The 11,713-nt window shown below is 32.9% G+C and overlaps 1 protein-coding gene and 1 long non-coding RNA gene across 2 annotated transcripts; one reads left to right on the top strand and one right to left on the bottom strand.

The window, feature by feature from the left end:
* Positions 1–1,490: 1,490 nt before the first annotated feature.
* LOC132059253 (glycosyltransferase BC10-like) lies at positions 1,491–5,203 on the bottom strand. Its single transcript, XM_059451812.1, has 2 exons — positions 3,902–5,203; positions 1,491–1,908 (listed from the first exon to the last, which is right to left on the bottom strand). The coding sequence occupies exon 1, from the start codon at positions 4,929–4,931 to the stop codon at positions 3,912–3,914; it is 1,020 nt and encodes a 339-aa protein (XP_059307795.1). The 5' UTR covers positions 4,932–5,203; the 3' UTR covers positions 1,491–1,908; positions 3,902–3,911.
* LOC132059254 (uncharacterized) lies at positions 2,202–2,941 on the top strand. The gene is made up of 2 exons (XR_009415525.1): positions 2,202–2,476; positions 2,793–2,941. It is a non-coding gene; the product is annotated as an uncharacterized LOC132059254 (long non-coding RNA).
* Positions 5,204–11,713: the final 6,510 nt, after the last annotated feature.

Here is an 11,713-nt window from a genome sequence, read left to right on the forward strand (position 1 = left end):
AATTTTACTTGTCATAACTATCCCTAAGACTTAATTATGAATAATAACTATCTTATTTAATATTTAATTTTCGCAGCTATATTATTCTAAAATTACATTTCATAACTACCCCCACTATATTTCAGTTACTGTGTTTCCTCATCTCCTAAATACACGGTCCATTAACTACTCTATCCCTAAAATACACTGTCCACTTTATTTCTCTCTCTAAAATAAACACTCTCACTTCTCTCTACTCTAACGGCTACCAAAATCAACTTTTCATCGTTGAAGGAGAGGAAGATTTGGGCTTCTAAATCTGATTTGGAAACTTCACAACCTGGGAAGAAGATTTGAACCACCGTTGTTGTCGGTCGAAGAAGCTGCCATGTGTGATCTAATATATTTGTGACCTAAATCGATTGGGTGTTCATCAATCTGGCTGGAAACTTCAATACGATTCAATTCGTAGTTCTGGACTAGGTCGAATTGATTCTATAAGGTTTTGGTCGAAAATTATCAAAGCCGACGCAACAAAGAAGAAAATGCATTGGGTTATTCCAATTGGTGCTCTTTTGATCGAATTGCTCTTTGTTTTTCGTTAATAATTGTTGCATCCCTTCTCTCACTGATAACAACGCTATTCTACCGCCCCTCCGGCATGAATCCAACGCATATTCCACCTCCGATGAGAGTTGTGGAGCTTAAATGCCACCAAGTATTTGATAAAATGTTTCAAAGATATTTTTAGTGTCTTTGTTTCGGATATTTCGCCGTATTTCAATTTATTTCTAATTTATGAAAACAAACGCTTCTGATATATTTCATTGTATTCCATTGTATATACGCCTACTACAATTTTATATTTCTTAAACAATCAACCATATTTCATTGTATTCCAGTGTATATTTTTATGTATTTGGAAGTTTTTAGATCATTAGTGGTTTTTGAATTCAAAAAGTTTGATTGTGATAAAAGTTGAGAGAGATTCATGAGCTGTTATGGAAGAACAATCGTTATGCGTGATTTATGAGAAGTTTTAAATTGAATCCCAGAATTTTTCTTAAAAAAATTTGTTCCATAAATAGGGCCTGATTTTACTCTCCAGTGATTTGCGTTTCCTGTATTTCACTGTATTTCAAAACGATGAAATATAGCCGCTGGTGTATTTACGTATTTTCTAAAAGTTTGGAATGGAGTAATTTGGAGAGAGAAACGTGAGCTGTTATGGAACTTCAGCAGTTATGCACCATTTAAAATGAAAGAAGAGAATCTGATCCATAAATACAACCTATTTTTACTCTGCCAGATTTTATATTTCCGTGTATTTCAAAAACGCAAACTTTGCCGGATTTTGTATTTCCGTGTATTTCAAAAACGCGAAATATAATTGAATACAACAAAAACTAGCTACCATTTGTAAATATAGAAAAAATAGCTATAAATTATTAGAAGTTATTAAAAGGTAGCTGTTTATGTAAATTTCACAAAAATAAAAGCAAGAGTAAATAGAGAAAAGGAAGGAGTCAATATTTTGATCCAACTGCAAACTTATGCAACATCATTAACACGAGGAAAACTGTAAAACAAGAAACCAACAAAGGGGGAAGCAAAGGGGAGACTGTTCTTCTTTCTATTTTTAGGAACAAAAGAAGGGGAAAAAGAGAAAAAAGAGCAATGAGCCATTTGCTACTTTTTGCTCTGCATTTTGCTCGAAATTCCCTTTCGGAAACTCCACTCTAAGCCCACACCCCTATTTCTTTTTTGGCTTTGACAATTATTTCACATTATCCTGTCTGTCTTCTGTACATAGGACCACCAAAAACACCCACATTGTTTGTTTATTTATTCCAATAAAGAGCTTTTGGCTTGTGCCTCTGTCCCTTCATTGCTTCAATAACTTTAAAAACAAAAGATTCCAATCACCACCTGCAAAACCATTTAAAAAAAAAGTATGTTAGTCAAGACTTGTTGAGATCTAATCTCAAGTCAAATGAAAATTAACCACATCCCAAAAGAAAAAAGCAGTCAACGAGACAGACACTGCTCCCATGGATTTGCATAATCTATGAAAAATGCTAAAAGGTGATGCCTGAGTCAATTTCTACGTCGACTATTTCACCAAATATCTATTATCTTCACCAAATACCTATATCTCAGGCCAGCAGATTAAAATGATGATGCTTCTTGAGTCCCACATAGGTGTTTTTGGGGTATGATGGTCTCATTATATAATTTTTGGACAATCTTCACCTCATAAAGTAGTTTTTGGGTTAAATCAGGTTTAAAATCTATTTCTTTATCAATGTTAGAACCATTAAATGACGACGACAACAACATATCTAGGTAATCCCATAAGTCTATTTCTTTATCAATGTAAGAACCACTAAATGACTATTTCACCAAATATCGACTTTACTATATTGGTGATGTTCGAAGCAATTTACACCTCGATTATTTCACCAGAAACTAACTACTCACTCACACCAGTAGTGATGTCCCAAGAACAACTTAACACTATCTATCAATATCTGAGAAAAAGAGATCACCCATTGTTTTTGTGTCTCCTCAAATTCGAACCAAATTCTACAATGATTTTCACTCTTTGAACAAATTCCATAATCTACAAACATCATTAGCCGAAAGTTGAGGCAAATTCCATCAACCATTTTTTTTGTGTCTACTTAAATTTGAACCAAATTCTACAATGATTTTCACCCTTTGAACAAATTCCATAGTCTACAAACATCATTAGCCGAAAGTTGAGGTATTTTCCCCTTAAATTATATGAAGACCGTCTTCCCAGTCAAAAGGATCTCACAGCACAAAGCAAAAACAAAGAAAAGAACACGTAGCAAAGTTTTAGGTACAATAATTGAATAACTCAGATTCGAAATATTAGAAAAATAGTTGAACTTTAGAATATTGGAAATTTAGACGAAGGAGAAATAAGGAAACTTAACAAACTAAATCTTGACACGGACACATCATCTGATGATAATATATTATCCTAATAATTGAAATTTTGATTTTTGAACATCTATAATTAACTAAAACGCATTTTGAGGCCACTTTCACGACAATAATGTTATTCATAACACGACAGTTCGAAAATTATGGCTTCTTAGCCGGCTGTCCCTATAGCAATTAACAACTCATAAGATATATCAGTACTAACAATTCGTGTCCACTACTTTTTTTTATAATAAAGAAACTCCAAAGATCAATGGCGCACTCTTCCAAAGATAACACTTTTGATGTAAGTCTAATTCACACATCTACAAACATCTCAACATTCACCTTTGAAATAACTATAGAATCCATATCACAGACTATTCCACCACTTGTTACATAATAATACTTGATTAACACAGTATTCCCACCTTAATTTGTGACTTATGTAGTTAAAACTAATGAATTCTCTAAAACAATTAAGATGTTGCCAAGAACACTATCATGGTTAAAACTAATAAGCAAAAAAGAAAACTTTTTAAGAAAATAAGCTAACAAATACTCCCACCGTTTCAATTTCTACACTTTTCGCTTTTCGGTATCAATTAATAAACTTTGAAGGGCGTATCAATTAGATTAACTCAATATTTTAAAATTAAAATTTATATATTTGAAAATTACATGAAAAGTACTACTCCCTCCGTTCCAATTTATATAACATTTTCTTTTTTTTAGTCAGTCTAAAAAAGAATGACCTTTCTAGATTTAATAAAAGTTCAACTTTAAATTTACATTTTTACCCTTAATGAAAGATTTTTAGCCACACAAATTTCTATAATTTGTTTTATCCCACAGATGAAATGGGACAGAGATATAATTTCCAACTTTTCTCAAATTAATTTTTTTGAATGTCGTGAAACGAAAAGCGTCACATAAATTAGGATAGAGAAAGTAAGTAAAAGATACTTACCCGACCCGATTTAATCCCGGAAAATGACATCCGCTATGTCCATCAAAGGCTTCAAACAATCTGGCGAAAATTTTCTTGCAAACACGTGTGAATACGTATTATTTGATACCCTAAGCTCATGAATAAGCTCCGGTGAGATCTCGGGTGGGTAATAAGTATGCGGGTGCCCATCTACACTACCCGTCCAGTTAACCCGAGTGAGAGTGTAATTTGTACATCCATCCGGATCCTCCATAGACAAAAGGGTCGGAAAATAATGTTCCTCAGGATAACACGAATCTTTATTCAAACAAGGCAATTTAAACTTCCTCCATAACCTCCTATCCCTAATCACTAACTGTGCATGCTTTCGTGTCAGCATGAAGAACTGTGACCCGACCCGGAACCGATCAAATGACACTTCGGGTAGCATAACTGATTCTCCTCTAGCGATATACCGATCCCATAACTGTGGTTCGCCTGATAATATTTCAATGAAGGAACGTTGCACAGGAAACTGAGTTGGAGATGAGAAGAGGGAATCGTAAACGAAGTTGAAAGAGTGTATGGGAATACAGTGTTGAGAAACAACAGCGAAATAGAAATTTAATTGATCGTCTAGTATGGCAGTGGCTAGAAGGCGACGAGCAGCAGAGATAAGTGAAGGAGAAGCACGTTGTGTTTTCTTGGCCGTAATAAAACGGCCATGAAAAACACCACGTGGAGAGGCGATTTTAGAAGATGGATCTGCATGAATGTAGATGTTGAAGAAATCTGCATGGCCAGTGAAGAAACGCTCCCAAAGAGGAGCGAAATGAAGATCAGTGTTAGTAAGGAAGAGAAAAGCGATTTTAAGACGGGGATTGGTGGTGCCAAGGCGAGATACGGCTCTAATATCGACGTGTTTAAGGGTTGCACGGCGGAAGAGAGCAAGGTCATCAATCTCATCAGGGAGAGAGATTTCTGAGTGTTTATAATGTGGAGAGAAAAGGAAAAGCAGTGCAAAAGATAACAGAAGAATAAATGATAAAATTAAGGGTGTGTTAGACATAGTAGTAATTACTTCAAGAAAGGATGATACAGATGAAAATCAGATCAAATGAGGAAATGGGTCTGCATCAAATCTGAAAATAACTGATAACAAATCACAATATGTACAATTAATACATACAGGGGGGGATAGTAGAGTAATATAACTGATTAATAATTTAGGAAGTTTTTTTGGAGAGTAATACTCTGAATCTGGTTGTTGATACTAATAATAGTAAGAGAATTGAAGAAGAAGAAGAAGAAGAAGATGGATAAAAGAAGAAAGTGATGTAAAATGCAAAGTCAGAGAAGGAAAGGTGGAGGTCTTATCATGGCGAATTGGGATAGGAATTGCATACGCAATGTTTGGTTTTATTATACATAGAAAAAGACGACAAATATGGTGATTGGTTTTGTGGATGAGTATCCTATGCATTCGGTCGCATATAACTATACGATGTGCTTTCCTTGACAAGAAATTTTTGAAAAGTGAGAATAGCATTTTTGTCCCTCAATTGTTTGTAAATATTTTAAGTAGAAGGTTGGTCGTGAAAATCAAATATTTTTTACTTTTTTTGGAATTTTAAAGTTTGAGGTAAAGTTGAAGTTGGAGTTGTGTTTGGTTGAATTTTTACAAAAAATATTTTGTTGTTTAAATATACTGAAAGTGAAAAAAAAAATAGGGTTTTAGGTGTTTTACAAATTCCAAATACAACGTTAAGTTATATTTGGAATTTTCTTGGTCAAACGTTAATTTTCAAATAAAGTGAAAAAATTCAAAAAAAAAAAAAAAAAAGGTGTAAAAATTTTCATTGACAAACCAGTCCTATTTTTTTTTTTTTTTTGTGGTAACCATATGAAAATTACCATACCAGCAGAAAAAACACAATACAGCCTAAGAGCACCTCATTCCCCAAAATTTAAGTTTTATTCTTATGGTATGGAGTATAATTTAATATATTTCATCTATATTAACTAAACTGAGCTTCTAATGTTTTAATGTACAGTATATGTTGTATTTAGAGGTATATTTTTCTCAATTATGGAGTAATGTTAAAAGTTTTACATAATATATGGATAGTAATTTAAAATTTTATGAATATTTATAAGCAAAATGATCAAAAGTGTATATTTTAAGAAATTGAAGATTAAATATTTTTAGTCAAAGATATTACAAGCACTACAATTAGAATTTATAAATACTTGGGGGACTAAAAAGACTATTATCCCTTTTAAAAATATATTAAAAGTTTGTATACATTTTTGGGATAAACTTAATATATATAGGGAAAAATATATAACTTTTATTACAACTTAAAATTATTTTTTATGTATATATATATAGATGTTAATCACTTTAGTTATATATTTTATATATTTTTTTATATTTTAACCCCAAGTAATAACTTTCTAGTTTTTAATAACCGCACCCATGGCCCTCTAAGAAGTAATAAGTTCCAACTTTGAAAGAGAAAACAACGAAATTCAATTGTTCTCTTAATTAATTGAAATTTAAATTTTCAACCTCTTTTTAACTATGTGATATTTCAACTATCTTACAATTATATTACGCTGAAATATACATGAATTTTAAATGCACATATAAATTAGTTGAATGTTCTAAAATAAGAAATTCCCCAACATCTTTCATGAAAAAGACTTTTCATTGTACAAAGTGCACTGATAAATTTTAAGATAGTAATACTCAACTTTAGCTTTAGTAGTTTCTTTTTAGGGATAATTACGGTCCGGTGTCGTTCGGAGATCTACTTTACGAAATTTAGCCCAACTACCAAATTATTACCCGTGTAACCATTATCTTCAAGCCCCTCCTTATGTAGCCCATTTTCTAACAAGAAAGTGTCAGGCCCAAGTCCTAAAGTGTACACACAAAATTTATACACTTTAAATAAACTTGCCATAAAAGTTGACATTGCTCATGTCATACACAGACAACAATAATTCTTTAATAGCCTAAGTCAATTTGTTTTGTTTATGGAAGTGTTCCAATTCCTACTCAGAGAGAACAATTATATTAACAGATGAATCTTCATAGAATTGAACCCTTTTTAAAAAAATTACAAAATGGATCTCATTCCAATTTTTAGCGTTTTTGTTCTTTTGTTGGACAAAGGCAAAATTTATATTTAATGAGAGAAATAGTCCAATATTTCTCTAATCAGCCAGATGTAATGGCTACAGTGCGCTTTCTTGTTTGCTTTCTTCTATTTTTATTTGTGTGTGAAATATCAAACTGGTAAAAACTATTTTATTGAGTGAGAGTGAGAGAACGATTCACCAGGTATTCACGCTAATGTGTTTTGATACCAAGGGGTCAAGCAAATGTAAAAGTTACAAAAGTAGTTGAGCAACTTATACATAGCTATATAGAACAAATACATTATTCATACACTGCAACTGAGTTGGTTTCATGTGCTTATACAAATCATATTCATTACATACACAGAGTATATGTAATGTCACAACAGTGGTGCTTACTATTTGAAAGTCCACATTTGATCATGATATATCTGCATGCTTTAGTAACCCAAATTTACCCTAGTTCCTCTTCATCTTGTTAATACTATCTACTACTGCATAGTCAGCAAAATCAACAATGTAAGTGTAATCATAGAATGCCAAAGAAATAAAACAATTGTACATGTTTCTGAAACATTATAAAACAAATTATTATTCCTTTTGAAGAATTTACAAAGTTGAACATTCTGCTTGACTTACTAATTTCCTCCATCGTCGGTGACGAAAAGATAGGTATCCGTTGTGCACGTCTTATATATAATTTGGTTCTCCCTTCTCTTTCAAGCGTAATCACTCTTCTTGTGAAGTGTGACATTCCCAATCCCAACCTCCTCACCAATTATTTGCTAAATTGACTGACGAATTGACATAATCACAATACTTCTACTGTGTGCGATTTGTTGAATTTCCATCACCATGAACACACTGTTAGAATCAAGATCAGAGGTGAGTTCATCGAGAAAGGATAATTGGTTCGTAAGAAATATTTCCAAACAATTTAGCCCATGTTAATGCATATTACAAAAGTGTTACAACATCCGCAACTCCAAGTGGTAAATGAGATCAGAAATAACATATGTATATATAATTTCGGTAATTCGGTTTTATCGGTTTTTTCCTTGAGAAAATCGATAATTGAACTGAAAAATCAAAAGTCAAAAACTATAAATCAAAACCGATCGAAAACTCAAACAAATTAAACCGAAAAAATTGTGAATCGGTCAGTTTTGTCCTGAATTTAACAAGAACAATATAGTACACAAATGACACATACTATCACCTAACCCTCCTAGACACCTAGCGTTGACCACATTAAACTCCCTACGCTAGAGTTTCTACATGTCTCTACAAACTCTAAGATCCACCTAATCCAATGTTAGCAACTAAGTCAGGAGTAAACAAATCAACCATGCTATTGGTAAGCAACTTGAAATGGTTAACACATTCTTTACTGAAAAGGATGCTACTGATTCGAATGATCAAATTATACATGTTTTAACAAAGTCATATACAATAATAACAATCTCAGTCCGAACTACTAAACATACCAAAACCACATGCTTATGAAAAATGACTTGATCATATAAAAATACACATCAAAAATGACTCTCAGCATATATCATCATCAAGAGTCAAGAAAAAGTATCAAACTTCTAACAACTTGGCTTAAGTTATCCTTCTTGTTTATTCCTCATATAAATTTTCGAAGATCCATCCTACAAACACTAAAAGGGGGAATAAAGAAAACTGAGAACAACGTCAACAATCAAAAACTTTGTTATTCATTTTCACATTACTACCCAAAATATGAGAGCAGTTATCAAAAATCCCACCCACTTTAGTAGCTAATAATTCATATATTTTAGTGTGACGAAGAATCCTGTTTCAATTAAGAAGGCATTTTATAAACTGGTTAGTAAAGCAAAATATCGATAACATATGGAAGAAAAGTAATGTAGAAAAAAAAAAGGAACATGCAGGAGAAGATATACAATAAGTATGGTTGTATCTAACCTCTTTTAACTTTCAACAACCTTGAAAACCATTAGAGAAAGAAACATATCGATATCGTCGAAATACAAGGAAAAATCTGCCCAACGTACTCATCATAAGTGTAGCACTTATTTCATTATTTGCATCATATACAATGTATCTATGGAATAAGATCGATGCCGAGACAAACTTAGCACTAATTAGTGATTACCCATAGGAAAAAGAAAATGTCATAGAAAATAAAACAAATAAGATCATCAGTCATATTTATAAAGGTAAACAAAGTTCACAGGATCAAATGATAAATTCGCAAACATAAATGAAAGCAAACGATAATAGGACTCCATAAACACTTTTATAAGCTTATATAAAGAAAATTTTGTGTCTACAAGCCGAAGAACAATGAGTTCTAAACAACATATATCTATCAAGAAAATTTGGATAAAAACAATACAAAGATGATGTAAAATGATTAGTACAACAGACACCAGATCAAGATGCGCCAACCACAGTGTCGAATCTTCTTAACGCATTACATCAAATATAAATTCTCTATGAAAATCTATCACTCAACTTAAAGAAAAAAGAGGACATAAAACATAATAATCAACTAAATTCTTAGATAAATACAATTAATTTAACACCTTAACCGGAATTCACCAGAATGACCAAAGTCGGTGTATTCATGTTTTTATCAAATAAAATTTGTTTAATTCAGTATGTAAGTGAACAACAGAACAATTGAAAGATACAAAACTGTAGTACTACAATGAATCAAAAATTGGGAAAAAATAAAATATTGAAGACACAAGGAAGAGTTCTACCTCTGACGTGTGGGAGTAAGAAGAGGAAAAGAGAAAGGCGTCGTAAAGAAAGAATATTTACTGAAAAAGAAGCTGTTAAACTAAAGCGACAGTTACATTAATACCTAAAACTTAAAATATTGTGGATAATATCACTTGAATTACCTTTATCAAGTACAATAAACATAACTTTAACAGAGTTCATAGCTTTGTTGAGTAGGTCCCTCAGACATGTGGGGCCCACCAGAGTTGAATAGTAAATACGCGTGGTCTGGATCAAAATAAACGCGATTTACTTGTTTGCTCCTCACTTCACGCTTCTTTCTTGTTCACGCGGTCTCACCGAAAAGTTCGTTCACGCGCGTTTTGAAAAACTTATAAATAGAGTTCTAAGCTTCATTTGGAAATGACACCAAGAAAATCTCAGACAATACATTTGAGTGAGAGCAAAGTGAGGTATTCCATAGACAGTAAGAAAATAGTTTGTGAAGAAAAATAGAGTGTGAGTGATATTGTAGTAAGGTGGGAAAAATCAAAAGAGTGTTTTTTTTCTTTTGTGGGTGTAGTGGTCTTAGGAGTATTTATACTCGTTACTACACGGGGAGAAAATTCCTTGCTATAGTGATATCGGTTTCCTCTTGGCCGTGATTTATATATATTATTCGAAGGGTTTCCACGTAAAACCTTGGTGTCATTATTGCAATTTTATTCTTGCTAATTTAACCATAAGTTAGTGTTCCGCGTTTATCACTAATACCGTGAATATTATTTTTGCGGGCTATTTTATTCCACACACAAGTGGTATCGAGCCAAGGTTCCTAAGTCGAATATGCTTTTGTGGTTGCGAAGTGTTCCGAACTTCCACATCAGAAAAGAATTACTTTGGTCTTCGAATAAAATAGTATTTGTATTTGTGATAAACGATGGAAGCCAACACTAGTAGAATGGTTACTTTAAATGGCGTAAATTATGCCATTTGGAAGGGCAAAATGGAAGATTTGCTCTATGTCAAGAATTTTCATCAACCTGTCTTTGCAAATAAAAAGCCTGATAATAAATCAGATGAAGAGTGGAATTTGTTGCATCGGCAGGTTTGCGCTTTATTAGACGGTCAACGATAATGTGTTGAACCATATTTACGGGAGACACGTATCGGACCTATGGGAGCATCTTGAAAGTTTGTATGCTCGAAAAAGCTTAACAACAAGATGTTTTTGATAAAGCAAATCATATTCATTTAAAATACCACGATGGTTCCGAATGACATTTGATCATCATCGAATATTTTTCGGGGGATCATGAACCAGATTGTCCGCTATGGGCATTAATTTATATATAGAAATTCAAGGCTTGTTTCTACTTGGTTCCCTACCGATTCTTGGGAAATTATTAGAACTTCATTATCAAATTATATTCGGATGGTGTGATTTATCTTGCCAAGATCTTAGATCTTTTAAATGAAGAGATGAGAAGAAAATCTCAAGGTTCCTCCTCATCGATGTCTTGGTGGCGAGTCGACACTGAGGGAGAGGCAAGAATCGTGGTTCTCAAAATAGAGAACATCATAAAGCAAATTTAAATTAAAGATATTGAGTGCTATCATTGCGGGAAAAAATTTACAAAGAAGTTCCGCCGATTTTGAAAATGGAGAATAGAGATAAGGAGGAAAAGAAAGAAGATGGCAATCGTGTTGTAATTGTCACTACGAAAGATCTTGTTACTATCCTTGATGCGGATCCGATAAATATTGCTTGTGATGAGTCAATAAGGGTTGTGAGAGGTGCAAGCATCTCATGTGACATCACGGAAGGAATTTTTCTCATCCTATACTCCGGTGACTTTGGAACTTTGAGCATGGGTAATGAAAAGCCAACTGATATCTAGGGTGGTCCTAAATGTTGGAACGATTTGTTTGAAAACTAGTATTGGAACTAAACTAGTTTTAAAACAATGTAAACATGCACCCGAT

The sequence above is a fragment of the Lycium ferocissimum genome, chromosome 6 (genome assembly GCF_029784015.1).
Source record: "Lycium ferocissimum isolate CSIRO_LF1 chromosome 6, AGI_CSIRO_Lferr_CH_V1, whole genome shotgun sequence".
Classification (NCBI taxonomy): Eukaryota; Viridiplantae; Streptophyta; class Magnoliopsida; order Solanales; family Solanaceae; genus Lycium; species Lycium ferocissimum.

Excerpts from the sequence above, each read along its gene's own strand:
- LOC132059253 (XM_059451812.1), bottom strand. The coding sequence starts at position 4,931 with ATGTCTAACACACCCTTAATTTTATCATTTATTCTTCTGTTATCTTTT.